Source organism: Phyllostomus discolor, chromosome 7, assembly GCF_004126475.2.
Source record: "Phyllostomus discolor isolate MPI-MPIP mPhyDis1 chromosome 7, mPhyDis1.pri.v3, whole genome shotgun sequence".
NCBI lineage: Eukaryota > Metazoa > Chordata > Mammalia > Chiroptera > Phyllostomidae > Phyllostomus > Phyllostomus discolor.
In genome coordinates this window covers 128968119-128994547 of record NC_040909.2, presented here as the reverse complement: position 1 = coordinate 128994547, position 26429 = coordinate 128968119, and the positions used below count along the sequence as shown (strand labels likewise).

General features: G+C 41.1%; 3 protein-coding genes across 12 annotated transcripts in view; 1 reads left to right on the top strand and 2 right to left on the bottom strand.

The window, feature by feature from the left end:
• The window catches only part of TATDN1 (TatD DNase domain containing 1), a 30685-nt gene extending 24455 nt beyond the window's left edge, over window positions 1-6230 (top strand). For 8 of the 10 annotated variants that reach the window (XM_036031408.1, XM_028533851.2, XM_036031404.1 and 5 more), the window contains 3 exons: window positions 1149-1219; window positions 2223-2349; window positions 5529-6230. In XM_036031408.1, coding sequence (XP_035887301.1) covers window positions 1149-1219; window positions 2223-2349; window positions 5529-5631 — 301 coding nt within the window. In that variant the 3' untranslated portion in view covers window positions 5632-6230. Of the gene's footprint in view, window positions 1-1148; window positions 1220-2222; window positions 2350-5528 lie in introns of those variants that run through there. The other 2 variants (XR_004904439.1, XR_004904438.1) reach the window with 2 other exon arrangements.
• On the bottom strand, window positions 6114-18144 carry RNF139 (ring finger protein 139). The gene is made up of 2 exons (XM_028533632.2): window positions 17663-18144; window positions 6114-8325 (listed from the first exon to the last, which is right to left on the bottom strand). Exons 1-2 carry the CDS (start codon window positions 17838-17840, stop codon window positions 6515-6517), a joined length of 1989 nt encoding a protein of 662 aa, XP_028389433.1. The 5' UTR covers window positions 17841-18144; the 3' UTR covers window positions 6114-6514.
• Window positions 18145-24004: 5860 nt separating this feature from the next.
• On the bottom strand, window positions 24005-26125 carry TRMT12 (tRNA methyltransferase 12 homolog). The gene has a single exon (XM_028533671.2). It carries the CDS (start codon window positions 25692-25694, stop codon window positions 24375-24377), a length of 1320 nt encoding a protein of 439 aa, XP_028389472.1. The 5' UTR covers window positions 25695-26125; the 3' UTR covers window positions 24005-24374.
• Between the last annotated feature and the right edge of the window lie 304 nt (window positions 26126-26429).

The window sequence follows — 26429 nt, the reverse complement described above, 5'->3', positions numbered from 1 at the left end:
GGGGCAAACCTTGCTTCCTCTCAATATGGAGCATGTCCATATGTTTTAGAAAATATATTGACAAAAAATACATTAAATGGACTGAAAATATGAGTTTTTTTTCCTAGAGAACACTAAGACTGGTACTTATGGCAGACTACACAAACATTTCACTCCTACTCTTCTAAAATCCAACTAAAATAAAATTACAGATACTCAGAAAGGAAAACCTAAAAAAAAAAAGAGTCAGTTTTGCTAATAGAGAAATGTTCTATAGACTTCTGGAAGACAGTTGAAACTGGAAGAGAAAGCTTAGACTGTTCCACTCTGAGTTATGTAAATTACTCAGAGGAAGTGAATTCTTTTTAAAAAGTTAAGTTTTAGACTCAGAGAAAGTTATTGCATCCACTAAAGAAGGCAAGATCTGGTTGGAATAGATCTTAATTGGATTCTGGAAGGATAACAACAAGGAGAAAGTTCTGAGATGTCCTAAAATAAATGACAGCAGGCAGAGGGTAGAAGGAAGAGACAGGAAGAGGTTAACAACTGCAGGGTCAGCTACCAAGAATGCTCACATTCCTGTATGTTGTCTGGTGGAATCTTGGATTAACTGCCTGATGGCTATTTCCACGATTATCTAAAAAGAGAGACTAGCCAGGCACCATAGAACCCCCAGGAGCCTCTGCTTGAACTTTCCAATCTGTTGCCCACAGCCAGTCCCTGGACCAGAGATTTTTTTTTTTTTCCCCCCCCCGGCAGACTCAGAGCCTATCCCAGAGCTGGCCCTGCTTCACCTCCTCCCACCCCTTATCTATATAGACTAAGAACATTCTTTCAAAACAACTTACATGCTCCTCCCAACTTGACGTGTGAAAATGCTCAACTGCTCCTGGACAGCTAAGTTGCCTTTCCCTTCCCACTCTTGGACTTCATACCCCTGGTCTTTTTCTTGCTAGCAAGGGCCTAACAGCCTTTTGTTTAGAGAGACATTCAGCCTTGGGTGAAACTTTTTGTTTAACAATAATGGTATACTGCCTCTGTAGCCAACCAAAGTTTATTCTGGGATTTCGAGATAGTTTTGTGATCTGTCTCAGACAAATTTATAGTATGGAAAGTTATTCTTCATTAAATGTACCTTTTAATTTTATACATTAATATCTTTTTTTAAGCTCACTGAAAACTGAGGCTAATTTGGAAGTTTTGAAGTCAATACCTAGTGAAAAATTAATGATTGAGACTGGTAAGTTGGTTTTTAGAACTTTCTCATATTAAAATATGCCAAAAAAGAGCTAAAGAAAACTGAACAAATGTTTTAAAGTGGCACACTCAGCCTCAACAGTTACACTCTTTAGAAAACCTTTGGGTATTGTTATCAGCTGATGGGAAGATACTTACGCAAGTGTGTAATGTTTACAGTTTGACAAAGCCTAAGCACTTAAAAGATGTCAGTAACTAAGGTTGTATTTTTGAATATTTTATCAAACAAGGAGTCTTACTAAGCATTTTACCTCAGGGTTTCAAAAACTGTTCGGGATTTTATTTTTTACACAATTTCATCTTTGCAATGGCCTAATTTTACAATACTCTTAAAGTGCAGAAATTTAAATCAAATTGGTTCAGTCTAAGAATTTTTGATAATAATATTGCCTCTTAAAATAAAACAAAGTTAGAAGCTAAAATTTTTATCTGTACCATGGAACTCAAGGGTCTCTTTATATACATGGACTTAAGGCTGAGCCATTCTGAAGAAATCAGGTTTATTTCCTTGGGGAGTAAGGAAAACTAAATGAGCTCATTAGAAGTACAGTGTTTATAGAATGTGTGAGCTATTATAATTCTTAATTAAGGAAATATGTTAGTGAATAATCCCAGTATTCAAAGCCACCGTTTCATATTGAGTAGAGGCTACATAGAAATTTGTTTTACCTAAGTGTTTCATGTCACAGTTGTATTTCTTTTAGCTGTAGGTCTTTTTTTTTTTAAGCCTGTCATAGACCAGCAATAATGTTAGCCAGGGTTTGGGGGTATAAAAGCGAGTCTTATAAAAACATTTAAGAATTTGTACAGTTCTCAAGATTTTATTAATTGTGCTTTTCTTAGATTTTTTTTCTGTTGCTTTTTGCCATACTTGAAGCTGAACCATGGCTTTTATTTTAGAGGTTATATATTGATTTGGTTATGCTCACTTAAAAAATAATTTAAAAAGTTAAATTTCTGAAGATACTTCTATTTGCTAACTCTAGATGCACCTTGGTGTGGAGTGAAAAGTACACATGCTGGTTCAAAATATGTAAAAACTTCATTTCCTACCAAAAAGAAATGGGAAAATGGACACTGTTTGAAAGACAGAAATGAACCCTGCCATATAATGTAAGTATTTTGTTTTTGTGGTCTTCCAAAAACATTAATATCAACCACCAAATGGCACCTAACAGAGTGAACTCAAGAGATAGACAGTTGGGTGAAATCCAAATGAAGTTCAGATCAAACACCATTTTAATCATTGTAATGAAGTGATTTGGAGGGATTTGCACCCGACTTGTATTTCAGCCTCTGTTCATATCCTCTCCACCTCAAGTGGTTTTATTGCTGCAGTGAAAACTTCATGTGATTTTGGTCATTTGTCATTTCATAGGAGGGAAAAGATCTTAATGCTTTCCATATATGGAAACTGGTGTAAGTTCTGTTCTCACGCAGCTTCCCTGTTGATGGTTATAAAAATGCAGTCTCAGCAGACCTTCCGCCTGGTATCTGCACTTGAAATGATTTGACAACCTGAGTAAACCTAAGAAACAACACGAGAGGATTTCCTTTCCCAACTAAAAAAAGGGGGTAGAATTTTATTTCCTAAAAAAACTAACTTAGAATCACTTTTTGAAATTATAGTATATAGCACATATGAAAAGAGGGCCCTGTTACTTATCTGTCAAGGAGCTGGAGACCATAGATCAACTCACAGGAAAAGTCTGTTATATCACTTTAATGGGGACACCATCTAATCTCTTTGGTTTGCACAAGCCCATAATTTAAATCTAGAATGCATCAGTCTAGTATGGTTTACCAATTTAGGCAATTGGATGTATGTATAACACATTCATATAAATTACTACTGAATTTTACTTTTAAACTAATAATTCCTTCCATATGCATCATCTACTTGTCAGTCATTTTTAAACAGGTAAGAGTATGAAGCAAGCCAGATCTAAAGTCAGCAGGCAGAAAAGTGAATTACTCTATAAAAACATACTGGAAAGATTTTTCTGTTATTAAACATGCTGGTGTTGGCAAAGACTAAAACTCATTTTAAAACCGAGGGATGAGGAATATATATAAATTCTGCTTAGTAAAGAATCAGTTGTAATTTTTATGAAATGTATGACTTGCAAATTCAGTCAGGACACAGTATTTCTGAATAATTCTTCAGACATTTAAAGAGGACACTAGAGACAAGAAACTGGTATTTATCTAGCAGCCAGCTTAGAGAGGAAGTAGTTGCCAACATTTTCTATACTTCCTTAATGTCAGGCTGTTGACTTTAGCTACACATTTGCAAGACAGGATGTTAAGGTGTTTCTAAGTGTAGACAGTAAAGAACTAAAAATGCTTGATTACCAAGCACAATCATGAACATTAGTTCTGAGTAGGGAGAGCTTGGGAAAAATCAACATCTGCAAACTGAAAATTTCAAAAGTGCACATGCCATATGTAGTCTGAACTTCTCCTTAGCAAGTTAAAATTCTTACTTACAAAGTCATTTTAATCCACCTCCGTCTATTAACAGTTTGGCTTTAATTATTTCTATAGAAATCTTCCTTCTAAATAAATTTCCCAAAAGGCATTTTGGAGCTCTTGCCATGTCATTTTACTGAGGCTACACAGAAGAATCAAGACAGTCTCTGCCCTCATCCATCCACCAGTGAGTAGGTGCCAGACACTTCGGATAAGGCATTAAATGAGCCAGACAAGAGTCCCTTCCTTCTGGAACAAACGAGCATGTAAAAAGTGTAGTTCCAGATGGCAGTGCTGTCAGAGAGGCATGAGTATGTGACTGGGGCTGTAGGACATGGCAACCGCCTGCCGTGAAGGGAAGTGAGAGAACTAAGGTGACATTTCAGCTGTTTACTGACTGGGAATTAGTCCAGCTAGGACACACACTCTGAACCAAGGCAGACTGCAGGAGGGCGTGGCTGCTCTGCTCCAGGGGAACAGTGAGTGTAGTGTGGCAGAAAGCAGGGTGCACAGGTTAAGCGATCAAGTTCGGGATGGTAGAGTGAGGCCAGAATGTGAGGCCTCTTGTATGCCAATCTTATTAGTGGTTTAGATTTTATCAGGACCAAAAGGATTTTAAGCTGGAAAATGGCAGGGTTTATTTTTGTTTGTTTGTTTGTTTGTTTTTTTTAAGCTGTTAGTGGTATCGGTGTGGAGGGACTGCAAGGGACAAGGAGTCATTGATTTTGCACAATGTTATACATGTAGTTCCAAGTCCAGCTAGTGAAATGGAGGAAAATTCTGTAGTTCATGAAGAAAATTGCATCTTTAGTGTCAATTTAAATGTTAACAGATTTACTTTTAAGCATATCTTGTCAGATGACAAAAATTAGCATAGTCAGTTCATTTAGTATACAGATTAGGCAAGCCTTTTAGTGTTAACTTCTAGAGAATAAAAAGTTCGTTAATCTTTAATTTCTACCCCTAATACCTAATAGGTGTTTTATATAAAGAAACTGATAAAGGGAACAAAAATTAAGACAGACTATTTAAATGTTTAGTTTTGACTTGAGAACTTTCTAATTCATGTATAAAATTCTATCTATATATAAGAATGCTAGAAAACATTACTGATAATTATCCTTCTAGGCAGAGAAACTGAAAGATTAACAATCTGGGTTATTCTTTCTATTGTGTGTGTGGGGGGGGGGGGAGAAGTAGAGAGAGAGCCCACTCCATTCTGCCTCCCCATAACACACATTGTTCCAATAACTTCTAAGTTCCTTTGCTGTCATTGTGCTGGTGATCAGATCTCAATTTCTTGCTATCCTTTAGTAGCCAGTTCTCTAAGCAGTGGCTTTCAGGCTTTGATGCATTACACGTGTACCGTACATACATAAATGAAACCCACACAGAAATGAAAACAGCACTTCCGTACAGTGTACTTTGCCCTTTCTTCCCGTGGTTCAAAAGCTCGTCGTGACCCAGTAGTGAATATGTAGTGACTCAGTGTTAAGGACTGATTCCCACTGGGTTGATTCCCTAATTGTGGTACACATAACATAGGCTGGCTTTATAGTTTGCAACTGTTTTTTTTTTTTTGCTCTACTTATATGCAAGACGACCCCAGAAATCTGTCTCTCATTACCCTATTTTAAATATCCTAGCAGTTATTTGCCTGGCAGTTAAAATTTCCAGCACTTTCTGACAGTGCTGAAAATTCTCATACCTGCTGAAGCTTATTAAAGGTACTAGGATCATCCTTTATGTGGAAAAATAAAAATACCTTTAAAACAGAATATGTATTTAGCAATCTAAACTATCTTTTTGTTTTATTTTAGTCAAATACTGGAGATAATGTCAGCAGTAAGAGATGAGGATCCAGTGGAATTAGCCAACACACTATATAACAATACCATTAAATTATTTTTCCCTGACATGTAATTAGTATGTCCTCCATTTTCCATCATGTATGTAAAACTTCATGGTGAAACTTAGTGGAAGTTTCAATAAAGGAATTCTCTGGGAGTTGTCCACGAAGAGGCATTATATACCACTGCACGCCACCCCCCTTATTTGTACGCTTAAAGTTGGGATTTTTCTGAGCTTCAAAGAATGACCACCACCAAATGTTTCATTTTGTAATTTCTTTTAAAAGTCCAAAAGGATAATTTTACGTCATTGCTGCAAACACAGAATGGCTAACAGATACACTGATTTTCACATCAAAATTAAACACATTCTGGCTCATGCCAGATACAAGTTGATAAAAGCCTATTTCTCAACTCACAATCTCCAAATCTGGACTTTCAAACTCAGCTCAACTATATAGTGCTACACTAAAATTTCAAAGTCTCAATCACTTCTGGCAACCTACTTTTTCCGTAGTTTATAAAATTACTTCATTTCCTTGATTTTGTGGCTTCCTCTGATTTGCATTTTCATTCTCCCACCCATCTTAAAGAAACACTAGGGGCCAGAGTTAGATGAATTATACACTTTCATTGAGGAATCTTTGGCACAGTTGGCGCACCATATTATCATTACATCTATTAAAAAGCTATTTGTTCAAATTTTGTCATAAAAATGTGAAAACATTTTATTCTATGTACAATAATGTACACAAATTTAAATAGGTCACCAAAGAGACCAGAAGTAATTAAAGAGGTATATTTACAGTAGCACATCACAGTAAACGGAAAACCATTCACAGATTAAACACTGATACTGTTTTTGTGCTTGGTTACACACTGATGTGAAGCATATTAACTCCATTTTGGATGAACTGAAATTTAACAACCTCAATGATTAGTAAATGCTATTTTAATCAGTCAGTGTCCTCATTAAATTCTTCAGCTGCTGTATCTGTGTGCTGAATCACTCCATTTCCTTCTCTTTGAACATCATCGTCACAATCTGTACTGTCATCTTCATTCAGTTCCCTGTCCGATTCAGCAGCAGCCTCTCTTACAACTTCCTCTGGATTTTCATTGGGTGCAATAAATCCACTGCTGTCAGGTACATCTGAATTATTCTTGATATCTTCGATGTATACTTTCTGATGGCACATTGGACAAGTATCTTGAATGTACAGCCATTTCCGAAGGCAAAGTGCATGAAAATAGTGATTACACCGTGTGACACGAGCAGATGATGCAAACTCTTGGTAGCAGATTGCACAGACATCACCTATTCCTCGTAAGTTGCTCCCTTTCACTTCAGGAAGTGAATTAATTTTCTTAACAGCAGTCCTACGATTCATAAATGTCTTCCAGCCATTTTTTGCTTGTAAGTAGATGTTAAAATATGCATGTAGACACATCATAAAAGCCCGAATTTTACTTCCAGATTCAAACATCATAGTATAAGCCCCATTTCCAAACATTACTACTCCAAATATAAATTCAATAATATTGCCTGTTGAACGAACATAGTAGACATAATCGTCAAGCTTTTCCCAGAGGACATTATAGTAGCCGTCAATCATGAAAAGCATATAAACAGTGAGAGAAACAATTACTTTTAAGCAGAGTTCCACACAAAATGCTGTGACCGCAAACAACCATGTGTTTAGTTCATAACGATGCCAAAGAACACGACCAAGTGAAAAGGGAAGAAAAAATAGGCAAGCAGAGACAAAGAGCACAGGAAAATGTCTACGAAAAGATGACACGTGAGAGGCACTGAGAGACATTAATACAGGGTCTGTCATTCCGTGGATGAAGTGCAGGACTGCAGTAAACAAAAGGCACATGTTTCTACTCAAGCGAATAAGTCTCTCTTCTGGCCTTAGCCCACTTAAACCAGTCTGAAGAGCCAAAATAAAAAATAAAACAGGTGCTACAAAGCCAAGCCGCCTGTCGTCGTCTTCTGTTGACCCAATAAAGGCCAATATTCCAAGGCCCAAATAATGGGCTACTGAGGAAATTACAGCACTCATGCCCAGTACAGTTAGTGTAGAATCACATCCACTAATGATAAGATTGCTAATGAGGTCCCAGAAATCATCCCAAGAAATGAAGAAGGAATCAGTTTCATTTGCCATCCTTAAAATGTACATTAACACTGTAGCCTGAGCTGTAATTCTTGTTAGCCAAAATACTCTCAGTATATCTGGGAAACGAATCCTCTTCCATGTGTCCTCCATTAGTAACTGTAATCCATAAATTCGATACATGTGCCTTACTAAAAGATAAACATACCGTGTAGAGTAATAAAACCACTTAAGTTTCATTGCCAAGACAAGCACTGTGTTTAATAGAAGAATCAAGAAAGAAGTAAGAACTAATCTCTCTCGGATGTGTAATGGTAGCTCTGTGATTAAGCCTATTACAGGAACCAAGAGATCCAAAATAATTAATTGTGAATAGATGGAATGAATTTGGAATAGTGTGACGTATCCAATTCCAAGTGTTAGCTGTAGAACAATGAGTGCCATCCATAGTGAGGGCCCTTTCCGAGGAAGCAGCTCAATTCCAAAAGCTGATGTGGTGTAGGCACCATAGAAGTCAATGTGCAAAGAAGCATAATAATTTACCAACACTGAAGTTGCAGCTAACAGCAAGGCTGCACTGTACGTGTAAAACTTGAAAAGTGATCGCTGTGACAATATCAGAACAACACTGGATAAAAATATACCTAAAAAAAAGAAAAAAAGAGGTCATTTGAATGGAACATTTTTAATAATGTTACCCATTAAGAGTCAGTCTTCCTATAATTAGGAAATGTGAACATTTTCAAAATTATAAACATTAAGCCTCAAGACAAGGCTTAAAGGCCATAAAAGATGTTGTAAAAGTCAGTTCAACAAGACAGAAAAACATTACTTCTTAAAATCATATTAGAATTCTAGTTTCCAAAGTAATTCAAGTAGTGCCATATTCCCATGCACCAAATTATTACTAAATTATCTTCAAGTTTGGAGTGATACATACATTTTATCAAGTTTTAAAATCTTTAAAGAACATGCCAATAATTCCATTACAAAAACATTAGAATTAAAAATAACCAAAATGGTAAACATTTGTTCCTATTAAATCTTAGACTTTTTTTCTTATAAATGTTCTCTAGAAAATCAAGTTTTAAGTTTTATACTTATACCTTATTCCTCCTTTTCCACAAACTGAACTCCTGCTGGCTCTTATTTTTCCCACTTCTTAAATTTGAGCATTCTCCCCTGGATCCAAATTCAATTTTGCTTTTTTTTCCCTCCTCTACATTTTTCCTTGCACATTTCAGAAATGTTCTCCTAGTTCCCCTTTTCCTGTACATTATTCAGTCTTTGTCTTCAAATAGCCCTTTTTATTGTTCAAATCACAAAAGTAACATTCAGAAAACCAAAATATTTTAAAAGTGATAAATCCTCCCCCTCCCTAATCCAAACTTAACCAATGTGTGGTGTGAAGTGTATCTAGTACCATCTTTCTTTGTGCTCTGACAACTTTTTAAGTGAGATTACAATAAACATTATTATCCAAGGTTTCAACATGGGAACGACACCCAAATATCCATCTAAGGACCACTTCTACATTACAACGGCAAGACTCAAAATTTCTAAAACCTAACTCACCTCAAAAGGCTCTTCCTTGTGATTTCCAATTTCAGTTAAAGGTACCATTACTGTTTTCTTAATGGCACCTTCCAGCCCTGCGCCCTCAAACTTGACAGTCACCAAATTCTAACACCTATTATCTCCCTTTTTTCAGTGACACCAACCTATTTATTAGTGTCTAAAAATTCACCTTGTCCAAATCCGTCTACAAGCCATCACCAATATGCCTTCCTTCATTTTTCTGCTCAAAATATTGCAGCAGCTCTGAAATCACTATAAACCAACATCTACATTTCTTGTCCTAGCAATCAAGGATCCAATTGGCCTTACAGTAATACTCCTCTCAAGGCACGTGCCAAAGCTCCAGACTTCTTCCCCAAGCACAACCCTTCTGTGCTTTCACTGCAGCTGTGTTTGATCCTTTTCTCTGCTTGGCCCCACCAACTGCCCAAGTCCCTGGCTGTTCAAATCCTATCCATCCTATAAACTCACTTTCTCTGATAGTGACTGTTCTGTCAGCCTACCTGCAGAACCTGTGAATCACCTAATACTCATATACTACCTGCTAGTGTAGTTATCACCATGTCCTTGCTAGCAAGCAAGAATCCTACCTTGTACATCTATGGAACCCAAAATATTTTGTAGAAAACAAATGCAATTTCTATTCATTGGGGAACTAAATGTATTCTTGTTGAATTCTGGATTATGTTTTTAAAGACAACCACAAAATACAGCCCACATGGAAACTGAAATTTATAAACAGATTAAGACAAAGCTAAGAACACAAATCTTTGGAGTACAGAAAAAGTGACAAACACCAAATTAAATATCCACCCATCCACCTTATTTCAGCATGTAATCAAAAAAGATCATATTACCGTGGAGGCATTTCATAATCCATTACATGTAAAAAAGCTAGTTCCTCTAAATGACTATGCCCATGAACTTAAAATTCATCCTGTGCCAATTTGGCAGGTCATCTGTGAAAAAGAGAATGAAGGACACAGGCACCTAGAAGAGACATAGATTTGTGCATACAAACCATCTGGCTGATTTCCAGAGCAAGCTGGCCACTAATAATCTCCCAAAGAGCTGATAGCTGGGTGTAGGCCCTTTCAATAGAAAGTGAGCTTTTTTTTTTTTTTTTTTTTTTAGCAGGATTAGAATATCTTATTTTTTCTACATAGGAAAACAATTTATTTTTCCCGCAACAAAACAATCTAAAATAAGTCAAAATAAAACCATAGTAACTTCAATTCTTAGTTTATACTAATTAAAAGGGAGAAAGTCAAACAGGGACTATAAATTAGTTTTATCAACTTGCCATTCACAAAGTGGCAAGATAATTTTTATTTGTGAATATTCATGAACTTTGTTGTAGTTTATACCATTCCTTTTTAGTCTAATAGCTTTGCCCCCTCAAGCTTATTTTGACACACAAGTGAAGGAATGTGTGATTGGGGTTTTAGAAATATGGAGAAGAAGTGCCATTTTGCTTTATGCAAATACACCAAGGGAAGAAAAGAGGAGGCTGTAATAGATAAATAATGTAGTGAGACTACAACCGCAAAGTTCAAATGTGTCCTAGCAAAGTAACAACCTGATACTACTATTTCTCGACTAAAATAGCCTCAAGATGGTATGATTACATGACCAAACGTTTCAAGAATAGTATAAAACTGCTTAATCCTTATCCAAAGTTTGCATGCACATGGGGCTCTTAAATTTTTCTTTCATATGAACGCAAAATCAGCTCTCATTTTACAGGGAGAATAAAAAAATCAACTTCCCATATAACAAGTCTCAACATCCCCTCTCTCCTGACCTTTAGGGACTACTGACCTAGGAAAATTAAGCCCAGGGATAGTAGTTCTTATTAGCACTTCAGAGTTATCTGCATAAGTAATCAAAGCTATATACAATTGATGCTTTATAAAGAAAAACCATCTTGGGACACTGAAATCACAACTCAGGGACCCAATTTTCCAGTGATTAGTTTCACTGAAGTTTCTGAGGTAAGACAAGAAACAGGTATCAATCAATTCAGGAGCTCTGAAGCTATATCAGGGCCTTTACAATTTGGATTACCAGAAATAAGCAAACAAAAGCAAACAATAAACCCCTAACATACTACACAACAACGTGTTTAGCTCAAATTTTATGTGGAAAGTCCATTCAGACCCTAACCTTTTCTGGAAACTTAGGACTAAAGTGAGAAGGAAACATGACATAATAGGTACACTCTCCTGCTACCTTAGATACCTTTAAAACATAATCTGAAGCAAGCTGTGGGAAAACATTTCAGTGCTGTACAGAATGAAGATGGAGCCCAGAAATAAATGTTAGGACTACCTTTCTTCCAAGGGAGCCCCAACAAATTAAATGCAAAACAAAGTAAAATACTTGAAATGGTCATCTGTAGGTGTACTGGATAAACTATAGCATAAACAAAATTATTCAATCAAACTCTCATTTTAGGTTAAAATAGGGTATATTAAGTTTCTTGGTAAGGTAAACCTAAAATCTTGTTTGTAAACTAAGATTTTAAGCATGCTTTTATTTAAAAAAATATGAATGTGATTTTTGAAGTCAATCCCAATAGTAAATGAAGAATAAACCAAGCTTTGTATAAACGAACACATTCATAAACTCGTATTCTTTTTTGCTTTTTACTTAAAGAGGATCCTACTTAATGGTTTTTCTTGTTTTACCTTTTAAAAATTTGCATTTCTGATTACTTATCAAAGAAGGAATCTTCCAGATTACTGACCATTAATGTTTCTTTGAATTGCCAGTTTCTTTGCCCATTTATGGAGCTGGTTTCCTTTAATGAATCATAAACATAAAAAAATATTGTGACTACAAATTGTCAGTTATCTGTAATGCAAACATCTTCTACAGGTGTGTGGCTAGTCTTTTCACTTTTCTGATTAATAAAGGTTTTAAATTTTAATATCATTGAATTTATCAATATTTTACAGATTTGCTTTTATATATTTTAAAAGAACTTTTCCCTTACTCTAAGGTTAAAAAAATGTTCTCCCATATTTCCTCCTAAAATTTTTTAAGTTATGCTTTTCACATTAAGGTATTAATCCACTTGGAACTGTTTATATATTGACATGAGGTAGCGGTCCAGGATCACTCTTTATTTTTTTTCTATATGTATAATTAAATGACCACTAATTTAATAGTCTGTCTTTACCTCAACATACTTCAATTCTACCTCTGAAACATGTCAGGTTTCTATATATACATGGGTAGTCTATTTCTGGGCTTTCTATTCTGTGCTATTGCTCTGTTTGTGTATCCCAGTGGTTCTCAACCAGGACCTTATCCCCCCTCTCCCCTCCAGATGTCATCTGGCAATATCTAGAAACATTTCTAGCAATTTCAGCTGGGGGAAGTGGGGTGCTACTGGTATCTAATGAGTAGCAGACAAGGACGCTGTTAGAAATCCTACAATTCACCCTGGTCAGGTGGCTCAATTGGTAGAAGCATCATCCTGCACACCAGAAGGTTAAGGGTTCGATTCCTGGTCACAGCACATATCTAGGTTCAGATTCGGTCGCTATGAAGGAAGCAACCTGTTCATGTTTTTCCCTTCCTCTCTCTCTAAAAGCAATAAAAACATATCCTTGGGTGAGGAAAAAAATTCTACAATTCACAGCAGCCCCCCCAAAAGAATTACCTTGTCCAAAATGTCATAGTGTTACAGCTCAGAACACCTAGTTTATCCTTATGCAGTCATAATTACAACTGCTTCACTTTGTTTCTTCATATCACACGCTTTCTGAGTTCTTTCTACAGCACTAAAATTAACTATATCTCATGCTTTTCAACAACTTGATTGTATGGCTAAACCAAATACAAAAACATGCCCTTTTAATAGACATTAACAACTTGTTGTTTTGTTAGTACCAACAATGCTGCAGTGAATATCCTTGCCCGCAGTCTTTGTACACTATAGCTTTAGGTCATATTCTTAGAAATGAAACATGTCAAAACGAATATGATGAATTTCAGTTGATAGTGCCAGGTGGCTTTACACAGAAGTGACAGCCTACCAAAACTGTGTAACTTGAACTGTTTCCCCATAGCTTTGGCAAACTAGTTTCTTCTATTCAGACTTTGAACTCTTCACCAATCTAAGTTGTAAAGTTTTGTTTTGATTACATTTATTTAGTCATAAATGAGGCTGACTGACCATCTACATTTTATTTATTGTGAACTGCTTACACCCTGGGCCCATTTTTCTCTGGAAGTTTAAGTTTTTCTTAATGACAGAGTAAAACTTTCACAGTCTCATCTGATGCAGATATTTTTGTCTCAGTGTGCTACTTTTAAGAATTTTTTAAAAGTTTTGTCATAACAGTTTTCCATTTATTAAAATTTTCCTTGTAATTTCTGGATTTTATTTTATGCTTAAAAAGGGCTTTCCACTTCAGTGAATTGCCATTATATGAGTAATACTATTAATACAAACTCCTATGCTTGCATTTTCTCCCTTGGAATCAGATTTGCTAATTCAGCATTATGCTGCACTGGACTGCATTTCATTTAGCATTTAACACCTCCTAAGAATAGCTTAACATTCTTAAATATTCTGTATATTGTGATATGATTTTATTTCGGATCTCCAAATAAACGAGATGCTTTATTTTCTACCCTGTTGAAATTCTCCCATTAGTTTGATACCAAACAAAAGTACAGTTTTAGTACTTTAGTGTAGCGGAAGGGAAGTGTATTCTTCAGATACCCTTTTTTTTTTTTTTAAGATTTATTTATTTTTAGAGAAGGGGAAGGGAAGGAGGGAAGAGACATCAATATGTGATTGCCTCTCACACACCCCCTAATGGGGACCTGGCCCACAACCCAGCGACCCTTTGGTTCACAGGCTGGTGCTCAAGCCACTGAGCCACACCAGCAGATGCCCATTTTTATATCATGTTAAAGAAATAGGTCAGACTGCCAAGTTTTGAGATTATATACAACAGTATATAAATTATTAAAAAGGTCTACAATTAAAAATAACCAGGTAGAACAATTAATTTTAATTATCCTTTGGTATTTTTTATACAAAATGTGTAATTTTAAAAAACAGAATGCCTCACTGAATGGGCCTTAAAATACTTCAGACACTTGCATTCATTCAGGATGAATTTTTAGCACCAAAGCCAGTTTTTAAAAACTATCACCTACAAATGTGAAAAAATTAATAATTACACACATAATGTAAGGAACAGCCAGGTGACAGATTTGGAAAATTTTTTGTATTTCTGATGAAATCTTACCCAGAGAATATTTTGAGAGCAAAATTTCAAATAAATAGCACCAACATTTCACTGATGTCTTCAAAAGACCAAAAAATCTGTTAACAGTGGGGTTTTAATATAAATATTAGGAATTTTTCTTAAAAAGCTGGCAAGCTTACTATAGGTAACACTTAAATAGCCCTTACTAGGTCCCAAGTACTAAGGACTTACATCCTATCTCTTTTATTGTCCTGAACACCCTGTGAGAGAGCTGTGATTACTGTCATCTTTAAAAAGGTACAGATCCCTGACCAGCGCGGTGTCATCCCACAAAGCAAAAAAGGTCATGGGTTCAATTCCTGGTTAAGGCACATAACTGGGTTGCTGGTTCGGTCCCTAGTCAGCCCTGTATGAAAGGCAACTTGTGGATGCTTCTCTCTCACAAAAATGGTTCTCTCCCTTTTATTCCCTCCCTTCCCTCTCTCTAAAAATAAATAAAATCTTAAAGAAATAAAAATAAAAAGGTACCAATAAGGCCCCAGCTGGTGTGGCTCAGGTGGTAGGAGCGTCATCCGGTAGGCCTAGACCAAAAGGTTGCATGTTTGATTCCCAGTCAGAGCACCTAGGAGCAGATAACCAATCCATGTTTCTCTCACTCCACCCCCTTCCTCTCTAAAATCAACAAACATTTTTAAAAAATAAGCATTGCGTACAAAAAATACCAGATTATTTAGTTTAATGTTCTGAAACCACGAATTATTTAAATAAGGAAAATACTCCTTTTCCTTAAAGCTCCCTCGCCTGAAGCTCAACTCTGAGAGCCACTGCATTTAACAGTCGGTTATCTTCCGTTCTCTCTTTTGGTTTTTTTTTTGGGGGGGGGGGGGGGCAGGGCTGGCAGTCTGTCAGTTTAATTTATTATCATGATGAATGATTTCTACTTTTTAAATATTTTATTTATTTTTAGAGAGAGGTGAAGGGAGGGAGAGAGAGAGAAACATCCATCTGCACCTCTCACAGCCCCCAACCCAACCACCTAGGACTCAACTCAGCCTGCAACCCAGGCACATGCCTTTACCGGGAACTGAACCAGCAACTCTCCACTCTGGGACGACACCCAAACCACTGAGCCATGCTGGTGCACATCAGTGACTTCTGACAGGAATACAATGCCCTCCTGACAGCCCCCTACTTCTTTATTTGTCAATTATTATTAAGAATGATCTTTATTATTTATTTTTGTGACCACACATTATTTGGAAAGATTTGTCCAAAGCAACAACAAAAAAAATAGGTAGGATGTTTCAAGTGAGGTTCCAAATCGAAATCACCCTCTGAGTAGTCAGGTGCCTTGCTCAGCCAACAGCCCCATTCTTACTAATTTCATTTTAACATTAACCCATGACTGTCAGAGTTAAATAAAATGTTAAGTATAACACATTAAAGCTAATTCTTTTTTAATCTAAGTAGAGCTGACACAGTATTATATACCATGACACAATACTGGATCAGGAGCGCAACACATTAGTTTCAGGTGTTTGATATTTGCATACATTACAAAAATCACACAGCCCCAGCTGAGCGCACTACGCTTTTACAGCTGTACGTAGGAATGGCTGCTGTGAAGCAGCTGGCGGGTTACTGATAAGCCTGTGCTCAAGTACAGCTGGTACACATCTGTTAGTTTTCAGATCTAGCATGTGATCATCACTATGCCATGCTGTGTGTCTGGACTGAAGCTGTACTGGGGGGGAAAGGGGACCACCACTGATGTCAGAAGATTTTTAAGCCTGAGCTCTGGCGACCACTTATTCGTTGTGTTTCTATCAAAAGCAAAACATAACCTCTATGACCCTCAGTTTTCTCATTTGCAAAATGAGACCACCACCACCCACCTCTGGGGGATTTCTGAAGGTTAAATATTAGGTCAGATAGTACTAGTAAAAATGCTTTGCAAAAGTAAAGTACCAAACATGTAAAACATTGCTATTTACTGCTAAGAACAAACCACCACCACCACGGTTCTTATGTCAGAATAAAGCAGCAACAGATGGCTCCTAATTCACCAAGGCTGGTAAGGACCTCAGTATCGCACCCTCAGCAACACTTCAAAGCACTAGCCTTTAAAAACTTTATTACTTCATCGACAAAATTTGCCAAGTTTCAATCACTTAGAAAAGTTCTTTTACAATAGATGCTTCTCATTCTGGGGATGCAAGTGAAGGTGGGGAGTGAAACATCAGATGCTTTCAACACTCCATTCATATACAACAAAAACTGATTCTCCGAAGTCTTTTGGAAAAAAGTCTCATCACTCTCTCGCCACGTTTTTTCTTTAAATACCTCCACTTCATTCATGGAAAATTGTAGGACTCGTTACAAATATCGCCTTCGTTATGAAGATTTTGGGTAATGGTGTCAAGGCCTGGACGTTTGAAACCCTGTCTCTCTTTTTGGGATGTCATTTACCGCAGACACTTTACCATCATGGGGAGCCCGCGGATACAGAAGTGACAACACGCGCGTCCTCTGCATTTTGCAAAGAAGGGAACTGAGGCCCAGGCCTTAGCACGACAGGGCCAAGGTCACACACAGACAGGGGCGAGCAGAGTGGCTGTCTTCCCAGAGCTGTCGCATGGCACGTGTAAGCCAGCTCTCGTTCCCCTAGAGAAGCAGCAGGCGGAGCCGCAAGCTCGCCCATCCGGGCTTCCTCCCCGCCGGCCCTCAGGTGCAAAAAGGAACTGGGGCCGACTGGCCGGGAGCGCGGCTCTGCGGTCATCTCGGATGCTGGTGTCACATCCTCCCCCGCCCCCCCCGCCCCCGTCCAGCCCGCAAGGACGCCCCTGGGGGACGAACCTGGTTCTCCCTAATACACACACACACACACACACACACAGCCTCTCGCAGCCGCACGCTCTCACACACATCTCTCACATTTAGTCTCAACCGCGGCCTCGGTCTCTTATTCTCGCAGTCTCACACACTACCACACTCCCACTCTCACATCCTGCCACAACACTCACATACACAAACCTACACAATCACACACTTTCTCACTCTGACATCCACTCATTCACACACCCACGGCCTGCGCGCGGCTGCCCGCTCCCTGACGCACGTCTCCGCCAGCAGAGCCGCCCGGGGGTGCAGGCCACCCCCTCGCCCTTACCCAGAAGCCGGAGGAAGATCTGGACCACGAAGCACAACCGGCTTTGGCTGGAATCGTAGGAGTTGAAGATGGCGTCGATGATGTAGAGGCAGGGCACGCGGAGCGCCACTTCGAGCGCCGCCCAAACCCGCTGGCGGGCCATCCGCACCTGCTGCCGCGGGGGCCCCACCGCTGCCATAAGCCGTTGCCACACCGGGGCTGGGCAGGCCCTGGAGGGCCGCACCGGGCAGGACCTGGGACGGCGGCCAGGGGCGGGGCCGAGGCGGCCGACTCCGCCCCTCCCTCCTCTTCTGTCTCCCTCACGGCCCGCCCCGCCGCCCACTCGCGTCCGGAGCTGGAGCAGGCGGCGGCGGTGGCGGCTTCCGGGAGGCCTCTGGGAGTCGGTGTTTGCGGCTGGCTACGGTCCGGCTCCTCCTCCTCTCACCGCTTCCCCCGCCCGCGGAGCCACCATCTTGACCTCGCCCGCGGGCCTCGGCCGTTGCTGCCGTTGCAAAGCTGAGAGGCAGCGCTCGCGGTCACGCGAGACCGCGGGGACTACGTCGCTGCCGCGTCATAATCCGGAGCTAGAGCGCTCCGTGTCGTCATCACGTACGGCGTAGCGAACGTCTCACGCGTCGCCATGGTTTCCGCTTGCCTTTGCGACTTTGGCGCCACCCCGTGGCGCGAGCGCTTTGGGGCAGTCTCGTCCTTCGGCCTCGGGGTGGAGACGTGGGCTCGGTGGGGGGGCTGCCTGGTGCCACCGGCGGGAACTTGCTTTACTGGAGACCATTAAACGTCTCGTAAACAGGATTCAAAGGTGCTTGAGCGGAGGAAAGCCGAAGGGCGCCGCCCATCGCAACTGGACACCGGGCCTGACGGACGGCTGGCATTGCGGGGAAGAGACCTGCGAGGAGACGTGGTTGTCCGTAGGCGCTACCTAGAGAAACATGCCTCTTAGCCCTCTGCACATCACCCTAACCACCCCCTCCCAAACTGGACGGAAGCCAGGACACTCATCGGCCACATTTTACTGTGTCAAGGGCTGCTGTGACTTCAGGGCAAGAACCCACCGCCGTCTCTGATTTCTAGTCTTCTTTTAGGTAACCTTGCCGAGGGGATCCTTTTCCTCAGGGCACAAGAGGCCAGACTTTTATGATGTTTTTTAGTAATTGGATCAGAACATGCCACCCCCAAAGTATGCCACTTTGACAGGATTATTTTGAGCTGAAGGCAATTAAGAGCTTAAGCCTCTTCCCCCAACACACACACACACAAAAGCTTTCTTGCCTCCACCACCCCCCAAACACCTTTGCCCCAAAAGCACATAAATGTGCATCTGTAGAGGTATCTCCCTCTCCTTCACCTGTAACTCATACTCTGAATCACCCACTATAATCTTAATCATCTTCCACTGGTTTCCCCTATACATTTACCTTCTAGAAGCCTAAATCCCTTTTTGTCTTGTCCCTTCTTTACAAATGTATCGCTCTTTCTTAAAATGCTATGTAAGCCCCAGGTGGTAGCCACCCCGTTACAGTTACTCATCAGTGGGTCTATCTAACCCTGTGTTTCTGGACCGCATGCTTAGGGAAACTGTTTTCCCTTGTTAATCTCTCTCTTGTCAGTTTAATTACCAGGGGCCCAGCCCTGGAACCTAGGATGGTAAAGGAAAAGTTCCCCCCTCCTTTCTTGCCCACCCATATAAGTCATATACTAATCTGGCCATCCTTACCTTTCTCTTCCTTCACCAGCAAATAAAAATGTACATTAGGTCTGAGTCTGCATTTGTAGACCTTGCCACCTCAGATTAAGGGGATAAAATAGTAAGCAAGAACCTGGCTCACTTGTGTTCCTAGCCCAACTGTGCTCTGCAGTCCACTTTGTGTAAGAGCTCTAGATGAGTGATTATTGTCTAGGAGTTAAGTACTCTCCATAAGGGAGGAGGATTATAATACTCCAAGACCCCTTTCTCTGGATGTTGGTGGGTGTGGTAGAATGATTGAACCCCCACCCAAGCTTACTCCAGTCTCACGGTTTTCACCTTCTATCGTTATCCCCACTAATAGGGACTGCCATCTGTGCTTGCTTGCGGTACACTAGGCACTATGGTAAGGGTTTTACATTTTATTTAAATTTTTCTATCAGCCTCATTTTGATAGGTTTTATTTATGATCCTCACCTGAGGACATGCTTATTGATTTTAGGAAGAGAAGGACGGAAAGAGAGAAACACAGATGAGAGAAAAACATCGATGGGTTGCCTCCCATATGTGCAGGGACTGGGGACCAAACCCCTCCAACCCAGGTCATGTGCTCTGACTAGAACTGAACCCACAACCTTTTGGTTTATGGGAAGACATTCCAACCAATTAAGCGACATGGGCCAGGGCTTGACTGGTATTATTATTTCTTAGAGAGGAGGAAACTGAGGCTTAGATTAGTTATCAAGATCAAAAAGTTAGGTGGCCACTAAGCCCAAAGCTACTTAAGAGTCCAACACAGGATTTGAACTCAAGGCTACCTGGAGCTTACAATTTCAGGCATCTCTGACTCCTTCCTTTTTTTCAATCATAGCCAAGCTGCGTTCAAATCTTACCTTTTTTTTTTTTGACAGTCTCTTGTACCAGTTTCCTTACTATTGTCACTGGCAGTATCCTGACCCAGGATCTACTGTAGCTTGCCTGGTTATTGCAATATCATTATGATCACCATTTTTCTAATTTTGTCTGTTTACTTCTGCGGGGTTCATCTTCCTAAACTGCACATCTGGGGAATAACCTTGTGATTTTGACAAAATTCCCAAAGGAAAGCCAACTTGGTAAAATGAGGGAACTATGAAGATTTACAGAGTAACCTCAGAGATGTGAATTAACAGCTCAAGCTACCTGTTATTTCGCCCTAATTGCAATTTAAAGCAAAAAGAGAGGCCATTATGGAGAAAGGGGTCCACAAGGACTAATCTAAAAGAGGAGTACGGTAAGGAGAGGACATAAGTTTATATTATGATCATACAAAATGGAAAATAAAAGTTTATGGGCTTTACTCCAATTTTTACTTAAAAAGTTAGATGTACTAAATACTAAATAAAAAGCTTCTAAACGTGAGCAAATGCTTCAGTTCTTATTGAAGTTCTAACAGTTTCCTATCTTAGTTTGATGCACAAATTTTATTCTAATTTCAACTAAAGTCCATCTTGGGCCAAGAATTTTCAGGAATGCTGGCACAGTCATTCTTATTTTTCTCACCTGTGACTTCAAGTCTCTTTTGACTTTCTACACCTCACATGTCCTTCGGCAGCACCCATACTAAACTCTCTATATCTTACTCTCACCATCCATAAAATGAAGGTTTGACTAAGATGCTGCAAGTATTTTAAAATACTACTTTAAAACTAAATTTACATCAGTGAGGTAGTTTTTAGATGCTTGGGGATTTTTAAAATAGAAGATAAGCTTTCAAAGAAAGAACTACAACTCACTGAATGTAGTCTTCGGTTTCCACATTGATTTGAATGTTGCACAACTCAGGTGCATATTTGCATTGAGTGTACCCAGAACAGTATGGGTGTGTGAGTGGGCAGGCACACACAGCACACTTCATATACACAAATGACCTGTGGTCAAAGATAACAATCTGTTCACTCGGCTTTCACAATTCAAACGCCTTTTAGTGGCTCTAAAAAAAAAAGCTTTCAACAATAGGATGTGTAAAACAAGTTTGGATTTTCTGTCAATGTTTTCATTGGCCGTTTCATTCCCAGACCTCTCTCTTCTATCTATAAGGGACATGAACTATATAATGGCTATTGATTTAGAGAGTATATGGTTATCCCTGCAACAGCAGATGATTTTTGTTTTGAATCCATATTCCAACAAAATCAATCAGCGAACTTAGCTCTGGCTTTTTTTGTCCTCCTTCAGTCAGACATAAGAGCTTCTCAAGTGGCCAAAATTGTGAGCCGAGGAAAGGGCATTGGTGCAGGGGCGGTAAGTGTGACCTGGGAGTCTGGGCCACCTGGCTGCGCACCTGTTCGTCTCCTCTGGCCCTGACTGCCATCAATTCCCAATGCACCACTTCCATCTTATGACGGACCGACCTGGTGGGTCTGACAAAACCCTGCCCATACTGGACATGTGGCTTCAGGGTCATCTGATGTCTTACGAGATGCTCAGTCCCCTCAAGGCCCATGAGCATGCGAGGAGCCATTTTTCGAATGACGTGTTCTCTGCTGCAGATGACCTGGCCTTGCTACAGAGCCCTAGGAGTCTACCTTGTGATTCTCCTATTGCAGCTTAATTCTCATGGCTGTTCTGCTTATCGCAGATACTACTGCCCCAAAGAATCTCCGGGAATGAAGGGCCCATCCAACAAGACTAATTACAGTGTGTGCTGCACCTGCTACAGAGTTTTACATGCTCTGGATCCCACTGAAAACTGTCACCCGGTACAGAGTCAGAGCAGTGTTCCCAAACTGTAAATTTCCACAAAGCCTACAGTGCTTACTGTGTTTCTTTGGTGGCAGGATATTAATAAAATGAGTAAGATGCAAGAATTTGTTCTTTACTGTGAAGAAGGCATCTTGGCACTTAAGCAGATCACTGGTCCCCCCAGATTTCAGAGCCATGTCTATCTTCTTTCACCCGTGAACACTCAGGGCCGATACATACATCAGGTTGAATGAATTCCTTCAGGTGCTGCCCATCCATAGTTAAAAGGAAGAAGGTAACTCCTCAGCCCCTGGACCTGTGGCTCTGTGGCTCATCTTCCTCACTGTTTGCCCCTGCCTTCCTCCCCACACTGGCTCAGGCCCCAGCTCGGCATCTTTACTTTGAGGCAAGAAAGCCATAAGCTCACATGTGAGAGCAAACTCAATATGCACCAGAGGAGATGGTTAAGGCAAACACAGAAAGGCTACTTTTGTGATGGGATCACATGATAGCTAACACTTCCTAGGGGCTTGCCGTGTCTGAGACACTTACTCTTCTTTAATCCTTACAACGGCCCCCACCTTCAGCACATCTCTCACTGCTTCGTCTGGTCCAAACTGACCTACTGGCAATGTTGCAAACATTCTCTGAGCGTGCAAACTTCTGCACCTGTTATTCTCTTCAACTAGAATCTGTTTTCACCCTGACTCCACTAATTAAAATTTTACCCAGACTTTAAACGCTACCTCTCTAAAGACTTCACCATTCATTTCTCAGAACTTTTCTTCCCCACCTTTGCACTCCTACAAATGCTATCACTCACTGGCACTTATTTCATTGTACTCTGATTCTCTGAGTATTTGTGTTATTTCTGCTGCCAGGGTGTGAGCTCTGCAGAGGCAGGAACAGTGTCTAATGAATATATTTCCTGAGGCTCATGTATATAGTAGACACTTAGTATTTGTGGAATAACACACACAACACCAATCCTGTCTTTAGCGCCACTGTTTCAAGAAGGACAAGCAGCCCAGCCCAACCCCAGCCAGCCAAATGCTCAGTACCATCACAGTCCCGATAAAGCCACACACTTCTCTGTATTTCCTCTGTCAGGCAAACAAGTCCAGAGGGCTTCAAAGTGCACCGGAATAAAGCTCTGAGAAGCGATTCTCCACAATTAGTTATCCCAAAGGTAAACAGAGTGATTCTCTACAAGTAGTCATCCCAAAGATAAACAGAGTAGTGATTCTTTACAATTAGTCATCCGAAGGGTAAACAGAGGTGATGGCAGACAGACATAAAATAAGGCGAGGCTTGAGAAACTCTACAGAACACCTCACGTGGCCTGCAGATCCTCCGGCCTGTCTTGATGTAGTTGGCCAGGGAGGGAGATGAAAAGGGAGCCTGAAGCCTTTAAAAATCTGAGGTTTTAATGTGAACCTTTAAAATAACTAGCACTTGGCAGCTAATGTACAAGCTTAAGACTGAAAATCTAGTTTCCCTACAATATAAAACAGTCATTTTATCCCTTTTTCTATCACAATAAATCCAATATTTAAGAGATGCACCCCCCCCCAAAAAACAAACATTTAGGAATTCCAAAGTAGGAGAATAGAATTAATACACTAGAATAATTTTTGTCCCATTCCCTCCATATTTTGTTAGTGATAATAACAAAGCAGCACCATTTTAATGCCTTGATGTGGACTCCATTGCTTAGTCCCATTGATTTATTTCTCAAGTCCATCCACCTCCCAATGCCACCACCCTAGTCCAGGTCACCATCACCTGGACAACCACAGGAACCTTCTCACTGGTCTACCTTCCATCCAGGCCACCCTCCAGTCAATTTCCCATATTGTAACGAGTGGTCTTGGAAAGAGCAATGCCTTTCACGCTGAAATAACCAATGCTCTATATACAACTACTTGTTTAAAAAAAACAAAAGCCATGTGAGGTAGTTCAAAGGAACCTTCATATGCAAATAAGAAAATCCAAGGCCAAAAGAATACTGAAACCATGTACCCAAGGTCAAACAGAACTGAGGTCCGAATTCGGATTCACTGACTGCGCAGATGGGCCTCGTTTCAGTGAGCCAGCCACGTTGCTTCTCCCAGACGTGTAGCTCATTCTCGGTGGGATCAATGGAAGACAAATGAAGTGGTTTGGATTGGTCCAGAGCTGCTTTCAGGGCCACAAAATGTTAAAACAGATTACCCAGAGACAAGAGGGGTGAGAACCCGGCCTGAGCTGAGGAACTAAGGGTCACTTGCTCATACATAGATCCTCGCATCTCAGAATCTACCTTCTTTAGCCAACCAGAGGACAGGGGCGGCACTCCAGATCCAGGACGATGTGATCCACATGGGGAGCGTAGGATTTCACTGGCTGGATGTGCAAGACTCGTGTCTTCCACGGTTTCCCGTGCACCTGCTGAAGAAGAGCGACGATGCGAGTTTCTGCAGATTCTGCCCATCTGTGCCATTCTGGCTTGATGGCTGCTGACAGCACTTTTCTCCTGGAATCCCCGGGAGCTTCATGTTCCCGTTGGTTGGGGATAATTTGCTGAGGATAAGGCCAGTGCTCCTTCCCCAGTTCACTGCTTCCAGGAGGCTGGAGATTCTTCCCTGGGAAAGATTCCACATTTTGGTGGATATGCAAAACGCCCCCAGTGTCCTTTCGTAGCACTTGGCAGGCAATGGGCCAGCCTTCTTCAGAGCTGGGAATGAGCCCCAGGTACACCCGGTCTGCAACGTTTGAGAGCTTCAATTTTCTATTATCCCCGAAGTGTATTTGGCACCGATCTGCTACTCCATTAATCTCAAGGTTATTTCTCAGAGCAACTTCAGCATGGGGGTTCCACTCACAGGCATGGACGAAGGCAGCACCAGCATGAACTAGGAAGGGCAACGTAAAATAACCAATCCCTGCATAGAGATCCACCAGCACTTGTCCAGCACAGGGCAGCGATGCCACGCGAAGCTTCTCGCTGATGTTTCCGAAGGAGAACATGCACTGAGTTACGTCAAACTTATATCGGATCCCATTATCCACATGCTCGACCCAGCCATCGTCGCCCAGCAGCATTGTCACCGCTGGAGTTCGAGTGCCATCCGGTAATACCCGTCCTCGTTTGGCCAAACGCTGGACGCCAAGTGCCGAGGCAACAATCTCCCAGAGTTCTGGTTCCAGATTTTTCCACTGCTTGGCTTGGAAACAGTCCTCACTCAGCAACAAGAGGTTACCGTGCCGTTGCCAAGATCGAGGCAAATCAGCCTCCAACTCAGCCGACCACGTCACTCCTCGGGCCTCCACCCAGCGACTCACCTCAAGACACAGCCTTTGGGCAGGTGAACAAGCTTGGGCCTTCTTGGAAGGAACAGGATCCAAGAGCTGCGTTAGCGTACAGGTGCTGCCTGGGGCCACATGAGTCCTCAGCTCCTGCAGGTGCTGCTCAGGGAGCGCCTCTCCCCGCACGGGTAGCGCCACGGTGCCGTCCGGCATCTTTTCCACGCGGTGCTGTCTGTCCAAGAGTTTCTCCCTCTCGAGATAGTCCCTGTATCGCTGGGTAAACTGAGGCTCAGTCACGACTGCGACAACAGCTGCGAGCTTCCCGCCTCCCCTTTCCATATTCGTGGCCTCATGTTCCTCCGGATTCGCTCCGCGACACTCTGCTCGGAGTCCACTCACCGCGCCGGGTCCATTCACAGCTACAGCAGGAAAACCGGCGCGCAAGCCACCGAACCGGGAGCGGAAGTGACGTCAAACTTGCGGGCCGGAACCGAATTCTGTCGTTGCCCCAGTAGACGATTGGCGTCGTCGTTGCCGTGGTGAAGTCGCTACTGCCATCTTTATTGTGACGGCCCATTACTTGCTTCACCCTAACAGGAAGTCAATAATAACAAGGAATTGTATGAACTTAAACACTTCAAATTAGTGGCTATCCTCCAGAACCCTCATGCCCTCTCTGCAGTGCTGCTCACGAATCCAAAGGGGAAAGCGAACCCGGAATGATGCGCCGAATTTGGAGGACGGACTCCCACAGCCTCATGCTGCTCCCTCAGGTCAGCATCAGCAGCCGCCTCGTTTGCCGAGTGAACAGTATGATGTAGCTTCTTCATTCCTTTTCATTGCAGAAATAGTCGTCACCGTCTCACTGTCCAGCAGTATAAGAAACGAGGGTTTAAGTCAGAAGGATCTGAGTTCAGGGAAATCATATCACCTCTCAGAACCAGAATCTTCACCTATAACGGGAATCATGTTCACTTCCTCACATCAGTGCTATAGTGGTTAGACATAAAATGCTTTGAACCCTGGCCAGTGAAAAGGAGATACTCAAGAGATACAATGTAACAAGTTAAAGTG

What these genes read in the sequence shown, in the direction of transcription:
- RNF139 (XM_028533632.2), bottom strand. Translation starts at nt 17,840, where the DNA reads ATGGCAGCGGTGGGGCCCCCGCGGCAGCAGGTGCGGATGGCCCGCCAG. An exon ending in GATCTTCCTCCGGCTTCTGG is followed by an intron (nt 8,326 to 17,662) that starts GTAAGGGCGAGG and finishes TCTTTTTTTTAG; the next exon opens with GTATATTTTTATCCAGTGTT.
- TRMT12 (XM_028533671.2), bottom strand. Translation starts at nt 25,694, where the DNA reads ATGGAAAGGGGAGGCGGGAAGCTCGCAGCTGTTGTCGCAGTCGTGACT.